Source organism: Aspergillus flavus, chromosome 6 (genome assembly GCF_009017415.1).
Source record: "Aspergillus flavus chromosome 6, complete sequence".
In the NCBI taxonomy this organism is placed as follows: Eukaryota; Fungi; Ascomycota; class Eurotiomycetes; order Eurotiales; family Aspergillaceae; genus Aspergillus; species Aspergillus flavus.
The window spans coordinates 2,833,715-2,855,935 of NC_092410.1; the positions used below are offsets into that span (position 1 = coordinate 2,833,715).

General features: G+C 47.9%; 8 protein-coding genes across 8 annotated transcripts; 4 read left to right on the plus strand and 4 right to left on the minus strand.

Annotated features, from left to right (window-relative positions):
* Positions 1-1,659: 1,659 nt before the first annotated feature.
* Positions 1,660-3,443, minus strand: F9C07_1801375 (uncharacterized protein). Its single transcript, XM_041293696.2, has 4 exons — positions 3,258-3,443; positions 2,746-3,199; positions 2,594-2,680; positions 1,660-2,538 (listed from the first exon to the last, which is right to left on the minus strand). Exons 1-4 carry the CDS (start codon positions 3,303-3,305, stop codon positions 1,976-1,978), a joined length of 1,152 nt encoding a protein of 383 aa, XP_041148896.1. The 5' UTR covers positions 3,306-3,443; the 3' UTR covers positions 1,660-1,975.
* Positions 3,444-6,800: 3,357 nt separating this feature from the next.
* Positions 6,801-7,253, plus strand: F9C07_2109804 (uncharacterized protein; the record flags this gene model as incomplete). The annotated part of the gene is made up of 1 exon (XM_071509054.1): positions 6,801-7,253. One exon carries the CDS (start codon positions 6,801-6,803, stop codon positions 7,251-7,253), a length of 453 nt encoding a protein of 150 aa, XP_071367920.1.
* A 573-nt stretch (positions 7,254-7,826) lies between these two features.
* On the plus strand, positions 7,827-10,092 carry F9C07_2109805 (uncharacterized protein; the record flags this gene model as incomplete). The annotated part of the gene is made up of 5 exons (XM_071509055.1): positions 7,827-8,063; positions 8,174-8,270; positions 8,447-8,521; positions 8,640-9,064; positions 9,091-10,092. 5 exons carry the CDS (start codon positions 7,827-7,829, stop codon positions 10,090-10,092), a joined length of 1,836 nt encoding a protein of 611 aa, XP_071367921.1.
* A 154-nt stretch (positions 10,093-10,246) lies between these two features.
* F9C07_2286495 (fungal-specific transcription factor domain-containing protein) lies at positions 10,247-13,903 on the minus strand. The gene is made up of 5 exons (XM_041293718.2): positions 13,667-13,903; positions 12,514-13,615; positions 12,189-12,458; positions 11,988-12,129; positions 10,247-11,931 (listed from the first exon to the last, which is right to left on the minus strand). Exons 1-5 carry the CDS (start codon positions 13,816-13,818, stop codon positions 11,096-11,098), a joined length of 2,502 nt encoding a protein of 833 aa, XP_041148893.2. The 5' UTR covers positions 13,819-13,903; the 3' UTR covers positions 10,247-11,095.
* Positions 13,904-14,067: 164 nt separating this feature from the next.
* Positions 14,068-15,495, minus strand: F9C07_2286496 (Alpha/Beta hydrolase protein). The gene is made up of 3 exons (XM_041293717.2): positions 15,266-15,495; positions 14,926-15,212; positions 14,068-14,860 (listed from the first exon to the last, which is right to left on the minus strand). Exons 1-3 carry the CDS (start codon positions 15,366-15,368, stop codon positions 14,309-14,311), a joined length of 942 nt encoding a protein of 313 aa, XP_041148892.1. The 5' UTR covers positions 15,369-15,495; the 3' UTR covers positions 14,068-14,308.
* A 141-nt stretch (positions 15,496-15,636) lies between these two features.
* Positions 15,637-17,625, plus strand: F9C07_2286497 (uncharacterized protein). Its single transcript, XM_071510833.1, has 2 exons — positions 15,637-17,054; positions 17,120-17,625. The coding sequence occupies exons 1-2, from the start codon at positions 16,083-16,085 to the stop codon at positions 17,447-17,449; spliced, it is 1,302 nt and encodes a 433-aa protein (XP_071367922.1). The 5' UTR covers positions 15,637-16,082; the 3' UTR covers positions 17,450-17,625.
* A 75-nt stretch (positions 17,626-17,700) lies between these two features.
* On the plus strand, positions 17,701-19,325 carry F9C07_1801505 (dimeric dihydrodiol dehydrogenase). Its single transcript, XM_071508394.1, has 4 exons — positions 17,701-17,805; positions 17,882-17,902; positions 17,965-18,495; positions 18,576-19,325. Exons 1-4 carry the CDS (start codon positions 17,775-17,777, stop codon positions 19,097-19,099), a joined length of 1,107 nt encoding a protein of 368 aa, XP_071367923.1. The 5' UTR covers positions 17,701-17,774; the 3' UTR covers positions 19,100-19,325.
* Positions 19,326-19,379: 54 nt separating this feature from the next.
* Positions 19,380-20,654, minus strand: F9C07_11892 (putative thioredoxin reductase; the record flags this gene model as incomplete). Its single annotated transcript, XM_041293716.1, has 3 exons — positions 19,380-19,525; positions 19,580-20,368; positions 20,420-20,654. The coding sequence occupies 3 exons, from the start codon at positions 20,652-20,654 to the stop codon at positions 19,380-19,382; spliced, it is 1,170 nt and encodes a 389-aa protein (XP_041148890.1).
* Between the last annotated feature and the right edge of the window lie 1,567 nt (positions 20,655-22,221).

The window sequence follows — 22,221 nt, forward strand, 5'->3', positions numbered from 1 at the left end:
ATATATTAGATCAATGCTGAAGGTTATGCGACAAGCAAATCGGACTATGGTACCTGCTCCTTTCGAATGGGCGCTCTCCTTCTAAGCAAAGTGTCTAGCCCTGATGCCCGACAAAGGCTGGCATCTATAAAGATAAAAATGGAAAGATATCGCGCCAGACTACGGTAAGAAAACACAGAAAATATTAATAGAATTATAGAACATGATAACAGGAAATATAGAACTTATGTATGGGTTTATAAACATTCTCCTGGAAGAGCGATAAGACCCGACCTCGACTTAAAAGCATTTTGAATAGGGTTGGGTACTAAAGACTACTTGTAATCATATAACGTTATATACTAGACATGTACCACAGAGAAAGGGCGAATCAGCATGCTGACTCTTGTCGAAGTGTGCAATACTCAGGGTCCTTACAAAAGTAGCACCCAGGTCGATTTATACGGCTATCTTGACAAATTGCCCGATTGCTTATTCAACCCCCCTTACAACGGAATCCGACCTAATCATAGTTCTCTACTTGTCCAGAGCTTCATGTATGTCCCGATTTTTCATCTTCTCATGAAGCAATTTGCCCGTTGGTTACACCATACAATAACCTTGGCTATTATCCCATCACTAGTCGACTCAGTGTTATGTGTAGTAATACTCGCATGGGCATTGCTTTTGATAGTCTCTCCTGATCTGATTGCTGATCGAATATGAACTCCTCAAGCTAGATCTTCGCGCCACGGAAATGCCTGCCAAAAAAAGGAATTTTGCCTAGCTCTGTAGGACTAAGTGCACCGGATATCGAGCAGGATTCGATAGTTAGATCCCTAAGGCCAAGACTTCTTGTCGGGCGGCGATAGTACCTTTGTTGTCATAGCTACACACATATGTAATACCGTCATTCGTCAAGTAGATTATTCATGGTGCGAGACATGTCACTGAAAGCGACTCAGTCGCCAATCCCCCGACCATATCACGGGGCGGGAAACTTCGTCGCAACATCCTCACAGTGGCTCTAACCCAAGAGCTATGTTCCTTGGTGTTCATTCTTCCGTATTATCTACAGTTTACCTCGAAACTGCCGTTGTTGCCCTGGTAAAACCGGGGATTTGGGTAAACATGAATTGCGCAGGAAGATTTATCGAAATGTGCATGAATGATTTCGCCATGCACCTATACCTTCACCTTCGTCCTTATGTACGTGTCTTGCTGCCCGTTGCCAACATTGCAGCCCATAATCTCCCGCTGCCCAATCATACCCGGTTCGACCCCACGCCTTTGCATAAGGGTGGAGCCTTGTTTTCTGTCAAGTTGTTTGGGTCGGGCGATCAACGCTACTTGTTTCGGTGCTGAATTTCCATACATGGGTAGAAGAAGGGTTTGTGAAGCTGCTCCAGGATCATAGTAAAGATAGGAATGACGACTACGTTGCGGCTGTTGTACCAAGAGAGACTCCTTTGAAGAAAGTGGGTTTTGAAGGTGGTTTTGAGAGTCGAGGTTGGGGGCTATTGTAGATGATCGAGACTACACCAAAGGTAGATGACAGAATGCTACGAGTGTCGTAAGGCAGAACTTAGGCGCGTTTGTGTCGAGCATGGATAAACATAGGAGAGCAAGCTCGGGGACTCTGCTGAGGCCGAATCGGAGCAGTTGTGCTGAGCTTAGAACTAGCTCTACTACCCGGTCGTGAGCAAAGGAAGTAGGGATCTGCAGCAGCCGTTGGGTCACAATTGGCGGAGGTATTTATTGAATATCACCTAAGCTGACTGCTGCAGGACGACGAGGGCTGTGCCAAGGCTGCGTAAGATGACTCCATTGCAACTGTCTCCCCGCTTCCTTGCCTGCCGTGGATATTATAGCGGTTTTTTCAAGTCTACGAATCCATTCAATATTCTGCCCACCCCATGGGTCGTTTCTATTATGCATGGGATTGTTGCTGTTGTTGATCGTCATAAGCGCATGTACATATATCCGTTATCGTATCTTAACGTGTGTGCTTCAGCACATTAGCGGGTTGGACCTCCGTCACCTCCACGGGATCATCAGCCATGCTGTGGTCGCGCACTACGCTTGCACAGTCCGTTGCACTGGAGTTCGTGCTCGACATGGCATGCCACTCCGGGTCATCTCGGCGACTGTCTGAATCCTTGCTGTCCGGGGTCAACCGCTCGAAGTCGCCCGTAGTAGGGGTAGGTGTCTGTCCGGACCAACCACTGGTTTCGCTACGGTCCGATCCTCTCTTTCGCTGGTTCGAGAAGCTGTTAGCCCACGGGCTATAGGGCGGAGTGTAGGCCTTGCTATGCTTCTTGGCCATTATGAACGGTCGGAAGGCAGTGGCGGCTGCAAGGAAGACACCCAGCGCGGCGCTTATGTAAAGGGTGTACATTTCGAAGATGCCATCTGCGTGACCGTCGTGTTCCAGACCGGCGGCTCGGGCTATGGACAGTCCAACCTGGACGACATCTATGCATAGGGAGCCTGCAATGGCCAGTTTCTGGGTCCAGTCTGCGCGAACCTTCCATATCACACCGACCGGGATAGCCAGGACTATAGAGTATATTAGTTTTGTGATTCAGGATAGGTCCCGAGCGATAGATCATACTCAAAATGTCCGATACAACATCAACGGCTACCTTTGATGCCGTGTATGCAGTAAGTGAGCCCAGATATTTCGAGGTGTTGCACTCCACTAGGGCTCCTGTTAGAACGATGGACTTGGCAGGGCAAGAAGTATCATGAAGAGGGATAACTCACTAGCAGCGGCACCCCGATGGGGGCAGGTCACCCAGAAGGCAACCAGTCCAAAAACCAAGAGACCGAAATTGAACAAGCAAGCAAACCACCAGTAGATTTGCCAGAGACGTAGACGATCGATCAACTTTCTAAAGAACACCAGGAAAAAGAACTTGACAGCACATATCGCGCACCAGGTGAGCATCAGAGTGGCCAATGTCCACGTGTGGTCCTCATTTGACAACTCTACCATGTTCGCCGGTACCTCCAAACGCCCAAGGGCAATGGCGTCCACCAGATACATGATGTAGACTGTCTTGTGATACATGACCACCGTACTTGCCACTAGGAAGACGGTGGCTACTATAAGCACTCCATCGTCGGCTTGGAACTTGTGTTTCTGCACACCAAACCTGAGCACAAAACGTACGATGACTCCAACGATGGCGAGAGCGAAGAAGACGCCGGTTGATATCTAAAACAATGTGTTAACGTGCTGAAAACCAATGTAAGCAAGGGGTATATTGTTATACCAGCAGGGGCTGTTTGTTGATTCGACTGCTCTTATCATCTATGGCCATGGTGAGCGATCTCTCCTCATTTCAGGTTGTGCTCCGGTTGCTGGCCCCAGCAAGCGGGGTGATGGCTTTTTATCCTGGCATGTACGCAGCACAGACATGTTAACATGTTTGTAAATGTAAGCCTTGCAGATCACTAGATGGGGGCCGTCATGTCTGTCCAGGGAAGATATCCTGTTGTCGGTGTGAATAAGGTGGGTGATGAGTGGATGAGGATGATTGCTGACTGTGCGGGATGCCACTTTTTATGCATGGGCCAAGTTAGTGCTTACGGGCCAGACTAATTCTGTTGCTCCTCCCGTACAGCAAGGCGGTGCCGTGACTCCGCATCAATTTCATATGACTTGATTCTTTTTACCTTCATTATTGGTGGAACTGAAGGGAGAATACGAAATAGCCGCCCTCGACCTTCCCATCTTGAGTGCAGTGCAGGTTCAGGGCAAAAATAAATAAGCATTGCCGGTCAATGCCCCCTCCTCTCCAGTAAAGACACCGCACTTTTCAGATCGATAAGGATAAGGTCCTCTATTCCAGTACTGGAAAGTAATGCAGGAGTGGCGTCCGGCTTTTTACTAGGGCTAGGGCTAGAGGACTCACCAGGTCTGACTGAGCACGTGTCGCCGCTAGACCTTCCTCGGATCTAGCCATATATCAATCATTGGACTTAGCTAGGTAAACTTCAAATGGCTATTGAGTCCATAAAATAGTCAGTAGAAGTGCTTGACAATAATCATGTATAACCAACGTCGCCTAATTCGAGATTTCAGTTTTTCCCTTGTACCTGGTCCTCTTGTAACCCGGGAAAATGTATCATTAAACCTGGGGAAAAGAGTCATGCGCCTTTGTCATTAGCTAAGACTCATAGCTCCTATTCCAGTGCAATGATATATATTCAATCAATACTAAGGGCTCTCTGGCAAGGCCAGCTAACCATGGAGCCAGCGACTGACGAATGAACGCTCTTTCTCATCAAGCAGCGTCTACCTTTGGCACCCTACATATAACTACAAGGATAAATATGAAGACGGAAACACCAAAAGATACCAATTGCCCGATGGTGACAAATTTCCTAATATATTCATTTTCAATTCAATGGAAGGACTAGAACTGCCGGAAAGCGCGATACTCGATGCACTACGTGTAAATTTGTCCACATGGTGCGGGAGTATATCTACTACAGAAGGGGTCAGAAATTCACTCAATTGTACGACGTGCACAGCCCTATTGCTCCTCTCCGGAGATAATCTGGGATAAGCACTCAACTGGGGTGGATGGACATTCCAAACGCACACATTGGCAAGTGCTTCGGGAATACGGTAATCCAGAAGCCTGGGCAATGCTCGTGTCACGATTAATAATGATTACTTGCAAGAATTATTGTTCGGAATGGCAAAGGCCCATCTAGATTACCAGAATGTCTAAAGGAATACAACATAGTACAGGGCAGTGCAAGTAGTTCAGGACGTGCTACACCAGCAGCGGCCGTAGTCTAGTAGCCTGCTTTGGAGAAGCGGTGTATGGTGGAAGTAAATGGAATGGTCACTATAGGAAGGCGAGGGGTGTTTCTATTGGGGGTAGAGTGATGCCTGGCCTTTGAGCGTAGGCACGCAAGGTCTACACCGAGGCGTGATAAAGATGGCAGTCCATGGAGGCACCCTGCTACGAAGGCAACCCGTTCCATGGTTAAAGTTTCTTCTAGAACTTTGTGGCTACACAACTCCATACTTTCATGCCCAAAAGCTCAAGATGTTACGAGTGATATTGCGCCTCTGGGTCAGTGCTCATCAGTAATTTCCAGGGGCTGGCTCATCAGATCTCAGAGTTGTAACAGACCACAGTATGTCGAACATGCATTTGCTGGGCCCACCTGAGTCTAGATGGTCACTGAGAAAGGGGACACTCAATTTGCCTGACTGTGCAACGTAAGATATTGCTGGGAATTCTTGCTTGTGTGACTTTCCTGTGCAATCATATGGAGAAGCCTAAGCAGCAGTGCCCTCGTATTGCCGCAAGCAAGCCCTAGTAGTAAGGGATGAAGATCAGTGAGCTAATGAAGAAGGAATACTAGGTAGCAGCCAAGCACGACAACTTGGGTGATCGATGACTGTGCTATCTCACTCGCGGTGTAAAGAGGCAGGCAATACTTGAGACACTCGTACACACAACAGTGGTCGTCAACCCATTGCCTCCATTCCTGGGTCGCTCCTAGAAGCCTGTCGCACACAGGTAGCAAGGCCTATGTGCTGCATTCATAAAAATGTCAGAACGACCAATCAAGCATTATAACGGGATCCTGTGACTCTGAAAAACGACTTTATTGCTTTACAATAGAGAACACATCCACCGGCAATCCCCAGGTTCGCAAATATTATTAGCTGGACGATTGGCTCAAAAAGCCGTCCGATGTACATTTGTAGTTGAAAAGGCAGAAGGAGCCCTTCTATGAACGTCTTTGCTACCTGGAGCCAGTCTAACAAACGATTGAGCCATATTGGCCCCGCACCTTGTACTACGATGAGCGTAACACGTAGTAGTCTTGGATGTGGCTCCAGAGAGCTATACACATTTACAGGTAACGTAGTGACATGGAACTTAGTGGCAGTCATACATATTTACCGGTACTTCTAGTAGATGCAGCCTATGCACGAGCCTGACGAGACCTGGAATTCTTTAATCGAGTCGTAATGTAAATATAGTAGCGATTAAACATCAGCATCGGTCAAGGCAGAGGAAATCTAGTAGCGAGATATCTAGTAGCGACACAGGTGACGCGTCGACAACCAATCCTCAGTGTGTTGTGACGGGAAACACACTCCCGAGTATACTGAGCTGGATCTTTCTATCTAGGGCCAATGCACACTAGGTATGTGTCACTCTAAGCCAAACACACACCATCTTATAGAAAGTCCCTACGAAGCGTCAGATAGCAGTATGCGGAACTATGCGGCTTCGTCGATAATCAGAGCCCTCACAGCACGGGTAGTTCGATCTATCTGTAAACACAGTCCCGAACCGTACTTTGTAAAATCCAAAGTGTTGTCCTTGAATGGAGAGGCAGCAAGACGTCCTGCCCTTGGTGAAACGCTAGCTGTCTGAGATTGCTACCAAGCGGTGACGCAGGCGCCAACGTGAAGTATTAACAATTGCATATATTCCTTGAATAAATTTGTACCACAGTAAGCAACCATAGCAGCCCAAGACCTGCTTAGCCACGATGACACTTTTATATCATTAATCCTTTGTTCCCATGCTTGCCAACTATAGTATTATTATCAATCAGCAACATATCTAGTCAATCAAACGTTCTTAGTCTGATCATTTAGAATTTGAATCCTTAACAACTGACACGCCGGTGAACATTTGACGGAGGGCATTGCTGCTGCCAGTTCCTACAACGTCCTCCTAATCGAACGAATATGACTAATACATATGACTATAGCGATCAACAATAGTCCTATCTAGAGTATTTAACACGACGTAAAATCTGTGGGAAACACCATGGCCGATCCGCTATCGATTACGGCAAGTGCGGCAGGAATTGTATCACTGGGTCTGAGTGTTTGTAAGGGTCTACTGGCTTACTACAGGCCATACAAGTCACGCTATGAGGATATCGAGAACACTGTGGAGGTTGTGGAGAGCTTAAATGGTACACTCGAAGGACTAGATAGCTTACTTGCTGAAGCATCAGTGTTCCAAAGCTCTTCAGTGGCGCAACAGGCTGTCTGCGCCGCTGACCTGATCAAAAGGTGCCAAGTACGCATGCACAAGCTCGATACAATGCTAGCCAAGTTCAGAAAGAGCTCGTCGAATGGGAAAATGGCAGGCTTGAGAGGTCAAGTCAATCGGATGTTGTATCCATTTCGGAAGGAAACGGTATTGTCAGTCAAAGAATCATTAACCTCATTGCAGGGAAGCCTTGTCATTGCTTTGCATATCCTACAATTGTAAGTTGCTGGCCCCCAGCAGTGCTGGTATGTTGCTGAATGGATTCCAGGGCAATGGAGATTGTCGACCAGAATCAAATAAACGTTGTTCTATCGCATACCGCGTCTACCGCCTCTAATACCAACCGAATCGTTACCATGATACAGGAACTAAGCGAGACACAGACTGGAATAGGCAACTCGATTAATTTTCTTGCAGAGCGCACACGTTGCCTGGTTTGAGATGCGTCCCCCGCTCAATATCTATAGGCTAAGGCTTGACTCTCAGGAAGCCAAAATCTTCCGGATCGAGGCACAACCAATTATGAACCCCAGTTTTCTACAGTGGGCTTTAGGGATGCAAAGAGATATTAACGAAGATCTAACGCGATCGATAACAGAAGTACATCGGTGGCGGCCTCGATGCACTTGCCCGTATAGCGGCCAAGATGGATTCCATACATGGCCCCCGGGTCCCTCTGCCTCTCCTCACAGACCTTTGTGCCCATTCTATATGAAGGAATGGAAACTGGCTTCCACGTATACGCGAGCGGTATTATGTACGAGGTTCCTGAGTTACTCCGTCAAAGTGGCTTTCATGGTCACTATTGGAGCTGGAGGCCTTTCCATTAGTCCAAAACTCGAGTTTCGCGCAGTTGTGTCAGCATACTCACCAGCATTCACCTTCATCAGACACCTGAGCCGTTCCGGCTATCACAGGGTACAGAGGAATATGGAGGTGCCTCATGCAGACCCTGTAACACTCGCCCAGATGTTCAAAGACGGTGCCGCTTCGCCTTCGGACACTCTACCAAATGGAATGACCCTGTTACACGTAAGCCACACCTTCCTTGCTAGCCGTTGAGTCCCCTGTTTTGTATCTTTGCTTTCGGAGCGAGTGTACTATGATCATTTACCTTTCGCAATGTCTAACTAGATTAACAGGTGCTAGCCTTTTACTATCCAATGATCCCACCAAAAGAGTGCACAGATTGGCATGACCTGATGAAATACTTGCTTCAGGCCGGCTGCTCACCTACGTGTGAGCATAATTCTGGGCGAACGCCATTAGACTTGCTGACTGACAAATATCGGGCAACGCGCAATGTAAGAGGGGAGCAAGCGGTGATTGAAGTTGGGAAAGACATGCTGAATGCTGGCGGTCATGTTACCTCTTGGGCGTTTCCTCTGACATGTTCTCGCTATTCTTCTCTGTAGTTCGAGTCTTCCATGATCAGCTTAGATCACACGATGCATATGTTGAGCAGCTTGAACAAGCAACCGGCCGTGCAGGTTAGTAATCATCAAGAGCTTCTTCTACCTCCTCGTTTGGTATCGGTGGATGATAGCATTTGAATGAGAAATACAATGCAAGGGAAATGCCTGAACTAATGTTAAAAATCTCCTACAGCTAGCGAGTTCCCAGAGGAGACTGTTCCTCTAGTGACCAGGTCAACGGCTCAACTTCATAGTTTAATCCGTCAGCGGGCCGACATGAAAGACTGGATTCTTTTGTATGCAAACTGGCCCGAGGGTCTGTTACTATTGCTCCAAGCTGGCTATAAGGCGCACGAGTATGAGCTTTACGCAGCCCTCGACTTCGATTGCGAAAGCAGTGTCCGCATCCTGATAGAAACCGGAAATGTCATTGTGGGATGTGGAGAGCTCTGGGCAGCCACACGGCATCCGAATTCCAAAATTGCAGACCTAATTATCCAAGCCTTGGTTGACCGCAGAAAACGCCTGCAGCTTCTCGCAGAGGCACACTTGTCCGTCGATGAATTGTCGGAGTTGAAAATCCGACCCGATGTCCTCATCGACCTTCAGACCCAACAAGTAATTCAAATCTCCCGAGAGCTAAGAACATCGATTTGAGCGGGGCTATTGAACCCTATCCATGGTCTGTTTATGAAGCTTTGGGCCATAATTACACAATCGCGGATCGAGTGTGGGAAGCGGGTTTTCGAGATGTGGATGTACCGTGTGTCCGCGGCAGGACCCTCCTCATGACCAAGAGATGTGAAACCGGTCTCTACTTCAAGTACATCCTAGAAGAGGCAGCCTGGCTGTTGGGAAAAGGCGCTCAGCCGTATCGGTTGTGTGAAAATACGCCAGCGCTCCACTTTGTCGGGTTTGCCGTAGGTCTAAACATGCCCTCTTTTCCGGAGAAGGACTGGGTTTTACATTTGCTCATGTTGCCTATCGATTCGAAAAGGTTGTTGCGCAGATTGCTACTTGACAACACCAGTGATGCATGCTGCTGCGCCTGTTCTACGGGTGGATGCCGTGGGATCACTATCTTTCTACGTGGTAACTATCTTGCCTGTAATTGGGGTATAAGAAGGACATATTCGCACTATGCCGACCAAACAGCCCAAATCATAACCTGGCTCATCGTCACATTCGACAGGAACCCCAAGCACTTCAACCAACTTGCCGTGGATATCCTTCGCTTCCTGACTCCCAACTGTATAGGCATCACCCACACCTGTAACCACCCGTGGCATCAGATGGCACCAGACGACATAGCTGAAATTTGTCACGAGGAGAGGTACTTGTTGCAGGATCTCGAAAGCCTTATGGTCGACATCCTTTCCGCCTACAGACAATTTCTCGGACAGTTCCCAAGCTTCCTCACGGACTACTGGGTGAGGCGCATGAAGGAGTATCATTCCTGTCATGGCACCCCAAATGAGGAGGAGATGAACTCACTTCGGGAAACTGGTGTTGTCCTAGACGAACCAACGTCTACGGCAAATCCCAATCCGAACTTGACGAAACTCTTTTCAGACGGCCAGGCCCTCGTGGACCATTTAATCCTGGGCGATTGCGGCGTATATTTAAAGTTATTTTACTCTGTTTAGCGTTCCATCGTGGCGTAATAGTGGATTCAGTTCCTGGCCTTGTACTCCGTCGAGATCACTCAATGGTAAAGATTAAAATTCTCATTTCCTAGTATTTATGATATATCCAACGAGTCTCGTTGTTTTTTTTTTTTTTTTTTATGATAGTAATAGCCCACCCTCTTCTAATGTGGCTGCCTTCCTCTGGGTCCTTACCCAACCATCTCGTTTGAACCAGGTTGTGATCAGCCTACACATATCCTGATAAAAGCTCCGTCAGGTGATGTGGGATATCCTCGAGCCCAAACAAATTATCATAAGTCTTTTTTATCTCACGGGGTGTCTCTTCCTTTGAAGAATGGGAACTTTATTCTTGTATTGAAGCAGAGCTCCAAGTCTATACCTGATAAACCTACGTTTGCCAGACACTGTTATCTGCTGACCTGGCAAATCCAGGAAAGGTAGAAGCAGTGCAGATAGAGAAATGTGTATTCATGTTTGGTATATATCCCTACAATAGCATCTTTCTGTCCTTTCTTTGGCTATTCCGTTGCTTGTCGCCGAGACAAGTAAGTGGTAGTATGGCCCTTCAGCTGATATAAAGCATATCGGCATGAATGGGTCTCTGGGGGCTCCAGGGGTTGATGTCTTCGGCTGAGAATCCTTCAAATATCTTTCGAGGCTTTGAGTCCACAGGGCTATACGACTAAATCAAAGATTGCCTTATATGTCATTGGCTCGGCAAGTGAACCATCAAACGTTACCTACATCATGGAGACTTTAATCTTAAATTTGTGATGATCTGACCGAGGCATCTGTCTCAACAAGATACGTCCGAGTCCCTGTTCTCGGGGGAATATGTCTGAGTGAAAACACAACGATATGATGACGGATGTTGCGTTAGAGCTTGCAATAGCTATGCCAACATTCAAGGTATTCAAGAAAGCGGACCGTCAAGATATGTACGCATAGGTGGCATTATAGCGGCATGACAGTCAGAATAGCCTCAATTAGTCTTGATTTATCATATTGTTGCAAGCTCTGCAGGCTGCATGTCTTCAACCAGTCGTAGCCGTTCCAGTAGCTGTGCATACATACTGCTAATACCCCATGCTCTGAGAGAGCGCATGACGACGACAGACTCTTCGAGCATCTTGCATCGGCCCTGCCGACTCAGAAGGTTGCTAATCCCCGGGAGCTTGATACAACTAGACCCATTCGCGATCCACTGCTTGGTAGCTGGTGTATTGAGACTTTTAAGATCCAGTACAACTGATGGGATCTCTAGTTGGTATCCACGACCGTGTCTCAACCGGTCGTGAATTATAGAGTACAGCCACATGACAAGGACTGCGTTTAGGAGAAGCACGGGGGTCATGAAATGGATACAACGTGCCGACCGGACTGTCTCAAAAAGATTTGAGGCATATAAAACACCCATGCGCCCTTGGCACGATGAGCTGCGCCATCGGTCGATAGTAAGCGTCCAAGAGTCATCATTCATCTTCCCGTAAATCACTTTTATAGCCAGAGGTACGATGTGTGGTGTTGGTGTGTGATAAAGTGTAAGCGCCGAAAGGATAATGACACGATGGATCGCCGACGCCTTCAGGTCAGACCATGAATGCCCGTAGCCTTGATCTCCCGTTTCCTCAAGCAGTGTCTCCAGTGCTTCTAGAGCAGCATGGCTTTGTTCTGGTGAGAAACTAGGAGACGCAGGTGACACGTGATCTTTGCCATTGACAACGTTCGCCAAATATTGTAAGATGGTCTGCTTTCCCAGCGTTCCAGTCTTCGACCAGGCATATCGCCAAGTCCTGTCGTTGATCACCTGGCCTAGGGTTATGTTTTGAATTGAGGCTATTGAATAGCAAGTCAGCCAAGCATAACCAAACACCTAATGTCATCGTGCGTACCATTCTCTTCTCCAAAGGTCGCCCAGGCCTGGGCATTGGAAGCATCCCAGCGATCATCTTGTTGAGGGAAACAGTTCTGCAGTTCATCTGCCTTCATCGTAGTGCATAGATCAAAGTTGTAGTCATACGCCGCATCAATGAGCTGTCATTCGAATTAGTGAAATTCCAGGGCTTTAGCGATAGTGGCTGGAAGAAAGATACCCAGATAGCGAATCCTGCACGCCGACGCTGTTCGTCAAGAATTGAGACGTGCCATTTTTCGGCTATGGGAAGGTCTAGTCGACATAGCCTTTCTTGTGGGAGCGTATTCGTAAAGAGGCGCTTTCGCCGAGCTAGAGTGACTGGGACAGCTTGGAAGATCTCGGCCAGTTCCAAAGCTCTCCGGTCACCGGAATACATCAGACCTAATTGATTCAGAAGTATCGTCTGTGTCATCCAGAGTTCACGACTCCTCAAATTCAACTTTTCACACTTTCCATCGCCTATCAGTATCATCCGAGCTCCTAGACGGGACGGTGGCTCTCACTGTATAGGATGTATAGCGGCGTATTAGCTCATGCATCGCTCTGAGGCATGGTTGTGCGCCTGGTATGTCTGAAAAGTGAGCACCGATAGCGGCAACCGCGAGGACTAGAAAAGGGTTCGATCCAGAAGTAGAGAAGGTGGGCTTATGTAGGACAGGGAACATAGGATGAAAATGTTCAAAATATAGCTGAACCCAAGCATTTAGCACAGGTGCCGGCGGGATTCTTAATTCAATGAATTGTGGGTAGTTGGACTTGAGTTGCATGTCATTGGCAAGTTCAAACACAGTGCTTGTCACTTCAGCTGGGACCTCTTCAACATGAGCGAGATTCTCTGCCTCGATATCCTCACGAGGAATAACAGTCATATCCGGGAAGATCAGCTGGGCGTCATCTTCCGTGCGGGCTGGGTCGTAATGTCTTGGTTCGACGGCATCTTTATCAATTTCTGGGACCTGATTACGTCTGTACACCTCTGCAATGTTCGGCTGTGGTAGAGAGGCATTGCGCTTCTGGGTATCCCAAGACTTCTGCATCGACCCTTCCGTGACCGATGGCCCAACAATATCTAACACGGATAAGTCCTGGTCGTAGCACGTGAGATCCGGCCAACAGTCATTATCAGCAGGGACACTGAACCAACTTTGAAAGTCAATGAGGTGGTCTGCGGACAAATCTGGAGCTAATGTGACATTCATCGTTACCATTGCCTCGGCTTCACCATGAGGACTATAGCGTTCGGGACTCGGTGGGAGAGTAACGCCATGGGGCGCCGGATATTGCGCAGGATCCGAACGCTCTGCTGCATAAAGTCTTTCATAGTTCATCCCATCCGGTGCAACTTGTCCACTTGGGACTTTGGGGGGTTTTGCCGAGACATGGTCACCGACATCAAAGTTTGGAGCCCGCTTAGAAGGTCCATAATGGCAGACACTTTGTTGGTCACGACAACGTCTACACGGCCGATCTCCATCACACCGCAACTTCGATTGACTGCATCGAGTACATGCCTGTATGACCCTGCGCCTACTAGTAACTAGGCCGCCAAGGCCTTCAACCCCTGGATTTTGGTGGACCGTCGTGTGATGCCGCGTGAGTGAATCTCTCCGCTTGGTCAGTCATTGTACTCTGACATAAAGATTAATGGTATCTCACACTCGACCAAAGGTCTGGCCACACCAGGTGCAAGCGAATGGCTTCTCTTTAGTGTGTGTTCGTAGATGTCGTTGATAATGCTCTTTTCTAGCGAATATAGTTTGACATGTTGAGCAGTACAGCTCGGGCGGAGTTTTGCGAGCACGGGGCATTTTTAAAATTTCCAGCCATATGCTCTGGGAAAAGCTCTAACTGTACTCCAAAGGTATGTGAGCATGGGGTTGTTGGGGAGAAAGCTGGAGATGCTGAAGATTAAGACCCAAAAGCGAAACAATCCAGTGGGTCACTGATCATCGCAGACTTCCTGTTCTGCACTAGTGTATGTATTACTAAGCGGGAGTTGAAGCGTGTCCAAAAAAGGTAAGAGGAACTTTTTGCCCTCCTATCTAGATTTACCACATGATCACGTCCCTGGTGGAATAGAACTAGAGAGCTGGATACTGTATGATATACCACTACATGGAAGCTTTTGAACCTGTCAATGGTGTACCCTCAGATTGAGTCCAGGCTATTGACAAACAGGGCAATGTACTATGTATTTTAGCAACCATACGACAATATTCTTATGTCACTCAACAGAATGGCAAACTTGCGAAAATGATTAGTGGATTGAACTGAGACACCAATCGATTAGATCTCTCGCTATACATGATCTGCCAAGAACTCATATCCAGGAAGAACAGTTTCCTGGAACCGCACATCATCCTTTTCCATCCCGAAATTGTATCCATGCTGGCCTGCCTCGGCTAAAACCAACTTCGTCTCTACCTTCAAACCCGACAACTGCGCATGTGCCTGCTTCGAGAACTTGGGATTGATGAACGTGTCATCAGTTCCGGTCAAGAACACCGTCGGCGGAAATTTGGGCGAGAAGTATGTAGCTGGATCGACACGACCAAAGTCTCCGTCCTTAACACAACGAGACAGATGCTGTCCTTCCTTGAACGCCAGTGCCATCCAGGCATCTCTGGGTACCGAGAGATTTGGCATCGGCATAGTCCCTGGGGCGATGAATTGCTGAGGGGCCACAATTGTCATCGAGGCAGGTGCCTCGTCGTACACGCTTTCTGCAAATGCTTTATCGATTGGAGGCATCATGTCTGCACCGGGAGTCGGCTGCGTCCAGATCTCGTCGGAAAGGTATGCGGCGGCGTAGAAAGCGGCAATTGCGCGTGGTGGATTTGGAAGGCTTCCCTGTAAAACAATCTTGTTATTCGGTCTGCTTAGAGGAAAACAGAGAAGAAGAAGCTTGTGCTCACCAGATGAAGAGCTAATGTGCCACCTGAAGACTGGCCGAATGCGACAATTCGATCACCATCAATGTCAATGTTGACATCCTTTTTAATCAAATCTGGTAGTGTCGTCCTTGCCCAGTTGAAGGCATCCTTCGCATCTTCGATGGGCCCCTCGTACAGTGATACGTGAGGACATAAGCGGTGATCTGCCGAGACGACTACAAACCCAAAATCAAGTAACGCATCTATCTCATTCGAGTTGAAGAGGAATCTCGAGCCGATGGTGAAGCCACCGGCATGGAATCCGATAGCTGAATGTCAATGTTTAGAAAGTGTGTTTCCACCAATGTAGACCTCGACTCACCAATTGGTTTCTTGGACGATCGGGGTTCGTCCTGGCGGTAGTACACAGTGGCTGCAATCTCCAGAGACCCAGAGGTCTTGTAAACGTAGTCTTTTGAGGGCATTGTGCGAATCAGCTATAGAACTGATTAAATGTCACGAGTCTGAAGATAGAGAAAGTTGCAGGTGGTCTGATCAATTAGCCTGAGTGCATCTACGGGGGTATAGCTCCATAATATAGAAGTCAACTTTGTACATTATTTGTTTTATGAAATCCATGGTCGTCATAACGTGGTGCATGTTGTCTCGGGTAGTGTGGTACGCATGTTGATCGCTCTTCGGGTACGGTGGGGGAAGTACTCGGGTATCAGGGGATCTACAACAACGCATTCCCTTTCCCTCAGATGCCCAGAAAAACAATCCAATAGAGGTATTCAGATGTAGATCTGTCTCGGAGTAGAGCAAACTTTGGATAATGAAGAGTTGGATCGAAAACGTGAACTGGCAAAAGATGCGCTCGATATTCTCCTTTGGGATAACCGAGGACTGATGGGGCCACACAGGAGTATTATTTGCGGGTCTCAACAGACTCACTATGCAGCTAGTGCTGCAATCCATGATTGAAGGTTGGGGTTACCGTGTCTGGTGGAGCGAGCCCTTACAATACACATCGGAGTGCCAAAATCTCATTATCCATGCAGACACTAACCTATAAGTAGGAGCCTTCCATGTCCACGAAATGATCATTCATACTCAGTCATTCAGAAACAACAAGAAACAAACTCTCCTACTCCTTATCTTTCCCCGTCTATAATCACCCTGCGATCGTATCACCAGGTATGACACCGAATCCTTCTTCCACCAACAAAGCCGAGGCTAGTCCGACCAATGTGATTGTTGTGGGCGCAGGACCTGTGGGCTTGCTTACAGCACTGAGACTGGCCCAGAGTGGCATTCATGTCGACGTGTTAGAGAAGGAGGAGAAGCTAAACGTTACTCCCCGTGCGTGCTCTTACTACGCAGCTGCTCTGCATGCCCTTCAGCGCGCCAAGGTCCTGGACGATGTCAAAAAGGCTGGCTTCACTACGCATGGTCTGTGTTGGAGGAGTCCACTTGAAGACGATGGTAAAGGAGGAAAGAAATTCGGAGACATACTAGCGAGCTTGCCAATTGTAGGCAACGAAGGCTGGGACAGTGGAGTGGTCAACCTTCAGCAGGCCAAGCTGACGAATCTATTATACCAGAAGGTCCTTGAGACTGGTCTGGTTACTGTTCATCTTGGGGCAGAGCTTGTGGCCATTGAACAAGATTCAAACTCCGTGACGGCGATTGCCATTCGTGGAGGCGGCAACCAGAAACATTTTCAAGGCTCGTTCCTTGTCGGTGCGGATGGAGGAAGATCTACTACCAGAAGACTCCTTGGGATTCGCTTCAAAGGCCATAGCTGGCCTGAAAGACTTGTGGCCATGGATGTTCTGCTTGATGATGTCGAGTTTGATGAGAAGTTCCCGAGCTCGCTTTTTGTCGACCCCGTTTACTATGGGTTGATGTCGCCACTGGAGGAGCCACGAATTGGCACGGAAAGCCTATGGAGGTACACGGTAGCAGTCGATCCTACGGATGCAAGCACAGATAATGAACTGGTTTCAGAAAACAGTATTGAAGAGCTTCTTCTTAAAGCCATTCCCGGCCCAAGACCACTTCCTTTCAAAGTCCTTAGGGCGTCCCCGTATCGCGTGCATCAACTTTGCGCTTCTACATTCAACCGGGGTCGGTGCGCTCTGGCCGGTGATGCAGCTCATCTAAATAACGTATGTATCACCTCATCATCCATAGTATTCTCTAGAGTGCTATGAACTAACTTTCAGAAATCCAGCCCATGGGAGCCATGGGTCTCACAACTGGTCTTATTGACTCCGAAGCTCTTGCAGATGCGCTAGAGTTAATCATCCACGACGGGAAACCTATCAGCATACTTGACACTTACTCAGATGAGCGCCGAAGAGTTTTCCAGACATTCGTGGACCCGACTTCCACGCAGAACAAGCTGCGATGTGCGAGTGATACTGAAACCGCGAAGGAAGACTGGCTCATTAGATTAATGGCTAAGATGACGAACGCGCCGCGGGAAATGGTTGCACGGGGAACTCAGCCATTCTTCACGACCTGGCGGACCGACATGAAGCAGGCAATTGGGCATAGTTAAGTCGACGTAGGTGGTTTAGAGTCACCTGGGAAAGGAACAAAAGACTGTGATTAGGAAACCATGATTTGTTGCTTAAGCGAGCTGGCAAGATGTTATCTTTCGGTTTTTCGTGGAAAAGTCCCAGTTGAATATGAGCAAGGCGATGTTCCTGTTCACTTTTAATCATAATGGTCAAGAGCAAGTATATTGAGTGTCACTATCGCTAGGAATGACGTGACGCGCTAAGATTAACTCCGTTAATTAATTGACCCCTCAATGCCTCCTAGGGACCTATAAGTACGCCTAATCCCGCTGAAGGTACCGTTGGGCTTATGAAAGACTGCAAATGAGCAAGATGGTGAATTGGGGAATTTTATGTAGGTCCTCTTCTCAACAAATACCATTGAGTACCCACGTCAACTGATCACCACTAACCCTAACGTCCCCAACCAGCAACCGGCGACAACGCTACAAGTTCGTCATCCGCTCTAATTCAATTTCAATTAACATGTATTCTGACCAGACCTATCGTTAAGAGTTCGCCAAAGACCTCCTCATCGACCCATCAACAAGGGGTGCCCACGATGTCACCCACAACCTAGTCGCCGTCGCATCATCAACCTCATTGCAAAAGGCTCAAGACTTCCTCTCTGCTGTGAATGCACCACCCAGTACAGCCGCTTACGGATCCTACGAGTCCCTTCTCGCAGACCCTACTGTTGAAATTGTCTACATCTCCACGCCGCATTCGCATCATTACCAAAATGCCCGCGCCGCTCTACTTACGGGAAAGCATGTCTTACTTGAAAAGGTATTTACCATTAATGCAGCACAAGCACGCATTCTCGTTCAGCTCGCTCGGGAGAAGAAACTGTTTCTGATGGAGGCGATGTGGACGCGTTTCTTCCCGCTCACGTTGTATGTTAGACAGCTTATAAAAGATGGGGCGATTGGAACTGTACAGCGAGTGGTTTCGGATCGAAATTTAGGGAGGGATATTGAGACGCTCTACGGAACGGAGCATCGATTGGTGAATCCTGCGCTGGCGGGTGGAGCTTTGCTTGATTGTGAGTGGCATCGCTATGAATGCAGACCTTTGCCAAAGTCAACAGTTATGGAGATCCCCTACTAACACCTTTCGCCGTAGTGGCCATATACCCCTTAACATGGATCTTTCAGATCCTACACCATGATAGTCCACCAGCGTCTGGTACTTCCAAGTCAGCACCACACGTTTCTGGCTCCCTGGTCAAATATGCACCGACAGGGGTAGATGAAACCGCTACTGTTATCGTCACCTTTCCAGAAAGTAAAACACAGGGTGTAGCGACCGCCAGTCTTCGGGTCGCTTCAGACCCAACCGACCCCGGGGTCCGTATATTTGGGGATAAGGGCCAGATACAGATTTTTGGACCTGCTGCGCGGCCATTGAGCATTGCGGTTGTTACATATGGGGAAGGGGGTCCAGAGGTAGTGGAGAGGAAGGATTTTGAAATTCCAGTTGGACACGGATTGTTCTGGGAGGCGGATGCCTGTGCTCGATACTTGGCTAAGGGGGAGACCGAGTCAGATGTCATGCCGCTGGATGAGACGCTGCTGATTATGGACGTCATGGATAGGGTACGAGAGGAGAATAGTTTGAGGTATCCTGCGGAAGTCGAGGGGCACTAATCCAATAACAAATATTATACGCTTTCGAACGAGCGACTATGTTCGTAAAGTCCAAGCGTTCATTACAAATCAACTACAAGGTCATTTTGGACGCCATTTCTTGGTGACATGGCATACCGTATTCCACAATCATCAATTAATTAAAATTACTTATTATGTCTCTGTCAGTATCTGTGTTAGATGACAATCTCATATACTCTCACCAATGCACACCGTAGTATAATGTGTGAGGACACGACGCAAGGGAACTGAGGCAACCGCGATATAAATACTACAAAGCTTAACGACGGCTGAGTCTCTTGTAGAGGTCTTGGATCTCACTACCCATCTGTCTTTCGGTGGTCTCATGGAAAGATTCCGCATCAAACTCGGTTTCTCTCTTCTCCAATCCAGCGTCGCGGTCGAGTTCCTCTTGAGCCAATTCAACTGAAGACGGTCAGTGGGCCACACATCAAAGATTAGATATACACCAAAGCTTACCATGACAGTACACAGCCGCTGATTTCCCACTAGACATACCATGGGGGACATTAGTACTGTTATCGCTGTTGGCATCGCCAACACCCCAAACTCCCGGGACGCTAGTCCGCAATCCCTTGCGCAGCGTATTGATCTTGGAACCCAGCATTTCCACACCGAGCTGAGCCGGCAGATCGGACCTCTGCGACGTACCATAGTTCGTGATGAACGCGCCGCGCACCTCAGAGCTGTTGTCGGCGAAATAGATTTGGAACTTGTCGAACTCCAGCCGGATCGCAGGATCGTTCACAACGCCTCCATCTTGAATACGGGTGATGTTAAGGATGGGCTTGTTATTGACTGTCACATTGTAGGCCTGGAACACCTTTCTCCAATTAGGGTGGTTCTTATCCAGGATGGCGATCTGCTCTGTGGTGTTGGTTCCGTTGGCGTAAATTCTGATATCCTTGTTCAGGGTCGGGTGCAGTTCTCGGACAGCACCGTATGCCTCGGAAATATCTCCTAGAACCCCCATAGACTGATTACGATGCTCAAAGCCGTCGCACCACGGACACCAGAAGATACCCTTTCCGAAACCCTCCTGGAGACCCGGGACATCGGGCAGGTCGTCTTTCACTCCGCTACCGAGGATGACCTTGCGAGCTGTATATTGCTGGTCCCCAACAGTCGCTTGAAAAGCGTTGTCCCCGGTCTTCTCGAGCTTAGTCACCTTTTGATCTATGAACGTTGTCATGTTGTAAAACGAAATTTGCTCGCGGGCGGTCTTCCGAAACTCGGCGGGTACGACGTCTAATGCCACTTTAGCGTACTACATGGTTCGATAAAGAGAGATATACTCACGGTCGTTTCCAATAACATCGTGCATGTGCCGAGTAGGGTTGTTGCGGTACTCGCCAGAGTCGAAGAGGACTGATTTCCGCAGGACACGCGACAGGGCACTCGCTGCGCTGAGGCCAGAAGGGCCACCACCAATGATGATCACGTCATAGTTTGTCTGAGGTATATCTGCTACACAGACTGAAAGAATGGAGAGTAGAGCGCACAAAAGCGCAGTCCAGTTGCAGGTGAACATCATGTTTGGCGACGGTCCCAGCAGCGTTGAACTAGTTTCAAAGACAACGGGAGAGAGCCTAAGATAGGATCCATTTTACTATTCATTTGTTCTTATAAGATAGAAATACTTTGCTTTCCCTTACTGCCAAGAACGTCAAATGGGTTGTATTGAGTACTCCCATGAGCCTACGACTTTGGCGGGATACTTTGAGATATAGTTTGGATCGAGCTGAAAAGTTTGTTGACACAGTTTCTTTCCCAGGTATCGAATGACAGCTGTCACCGCATTCGGTTCATTTATTCCAGCAAAGCGTTGTAGCTCGAGTTGATTGGTAGAAGTCCATGAGCACTGGTAATGCTTCGTGGTTACATTGGGGTTTCATCGCGGAGCTTCGATTATGTCACGACTCTACCAGGCCACGTAAACTCGAGTGATGAAGTAAAACGCCAAAACAAACAAGGCTGCTATTCCATGACTTACCGTTTGCATATATAATATGCAACTAATTCTCCCTGTTTGACTGCTAAATTCAATTTAGTTGTATGACAAGTTTTGCGGATGGTTCCTCTCCCAAACCCATAACCGAGTGGTTCATCGGAACCTTAGGGAACTCAAAAGCTATGGACGATTAATTAAGATTGGATTTATGAAGGTATTAGGCTTAAAGCTCAAAGGGTGGCTAGCTGGAACTGTACAACTGTCATGGAGTATTACTAACCAATGTGGCCTGGGGTTTGGGCAAGCAGAACCCCCATACGCCTAAGACTGCTTGGTATGCGGTGATTCTATAAACCTGTGACATAGAATCTGTGATGTGATCAGACGAAAAGAGAATACACGATTGGTGCTGTGAGCGTGCTACCCTTGTCAGAAAATAGTAAATGCAACTGGTCTTATGCAACTTAACAGCAGGTATAGCCTCAGGAAGCTGTTGACATGGTTGGAACCCCTTTGACTGGGACTCCTGCTCCACTGGCCTCAGTATGGGTATCAATAGAACCAGCCATCTTAGAGATCCGATATTTCACGTAGGCGTTTCTGGGGATTCAAGGCACTCCTCAGGGCTTAGTGTACCTGGAGTCTTAACTACCAAGGCCCAGCTGTTTCAAGATCCACACTTCAGAGCCCACTGCCGAATGCTGGATGAACTCGTCCGCAACGTGAAGTAGCGCATGAACCTCGATATCGGCTTGATCGAATATTATTTTGAAGCAGTCGGTGTCGTATGTATGAGCGACATCGGGATCTGCTCCACTGGGACGTTCGATTAGGTCTCCGACTATGTCCTCATGTCAGGCAGAAGTATTGACATATCGTATCGTTTGTGGGGCACTTGAGCTGGTCTTCACACTGACAGATAAAGTACAGGTCTTAGTAATATCCATACACGTATGCTGACTTTATGATCGTTAGGCCGCGATATGCGCACGACCGTGGGAAAACAAGCGTTATACGAGGATGGCAGGCATGTAGAAGTACAAAATGAAGTACCTAATTATCTAGATTTAGCATCAGATGAATGATTACGTTTGCCCTGATACCGCTGTTAACTGAGAAGGTTTATCGAGGGTCGGAAATGGTCTTACAC

Excerpts from the sequence above, each read along its gene's own strand:
- F9C07_1801375 (XM_041293696.2), bottom strand. The coding sequence starts at position 3,305 with ATGGCCATAGATGATAAGAGCAGTCGAATCAACAAACAGCCCCTGCTG. Across the intron at positions 3,200-3,257 it reads TCAACAAACAGCCCCTGCTG|ATATCAACCGGCGTCTTCTT; the intron begins GTATAACAATAT and ends ACATTGTTTTAG. Across the intron at positions 2,681-2,745 it reads CCATCGGGGTGCCGCTGCTA|TGGAGTGCAACACCTCGAAA; the intron begins GTGAGTTATCCC and ends CAGGAGCCCTAG.
- F9C07_2286495 (XM_041293718.2), bottom strand. The coding sequence starts at position 13,818 with ATGCCCCGTGCTCGCAAAACTCCGCCCGAGCTGTACTGCTCAACATGT. Across the intron at positions 12,459-12,513 it reads GCCGCTATACATCCTATACA|TGTGAAAAGTTGAATTTGAG; the intron begins GTGAGAGCCACC and ends GGCGATGGAAAG. Across the intron at positions 11,932-11,987 it reads GACCTTTGGAGAAGAGAATG|CCTCAATTCAAAACATAACC; the intron begins GTACGCACGATG and ends GCTATTCAATAG.
- F9C07_2286496 (XM_041293717.2), bottom strand. The coding sequence starts at position 15,368 with ATGCCCTCAAAAGACTACGTTTACAAGACCTCTGGGTCTCTGGAGATT. Across the intron at positions 15,213-15,265 it reads ATCGTCCAAGAAACCAATTG|CTATCGGATTCCATGCCGGT; the intron begins GTGAGTCGAGGT and ends ATTGACATTCAG. Across the intron at positions 14,861-14,925 it reads GCACATTAGCTCTTCATCTG|GGAAGCCTTCCAAATCCACC; the intron begins GTGAGCACAAGC and ends ATTGTTTTACAG.
- F9C07_2286497 (XM_071510833.1), top strand. The coding sequence starts at position 16,083 with ATGACACCGAATCCTTCTTCCACCAACAAAGCCGAGGCTAGTCCGACC. Across the intron at positions 17,055-17,119 it reads ATGCAGCTCATCTAAATAAC|CCCATGGGAGCCATGGGTCT; the intron begins GTATGTATCACC and ends TCAGAAATCCAG.
- F9C07_1801505 (XM_071508394.1), top strand. The coding sequence starts at position 17,775 with ATGAGCAAGATGGTGAATTGGGGAATTTTAT. Across the intron at positions 17,806-17,881 it reads GGTGAATTGGGGAATTTTAT|CAACCGGCGACAACGCTACA; the intron begins GTAGGTCCTCTT and ends GTCCCCAACCAG. Across the intron at positions 17,903-17,964 it reads AACCGGCGACAACGCTACAA|AGTTCGCCAAAGACCTCCTC; the intron begins GTTCGTCATCCG and ends CCTATCGTTAAG.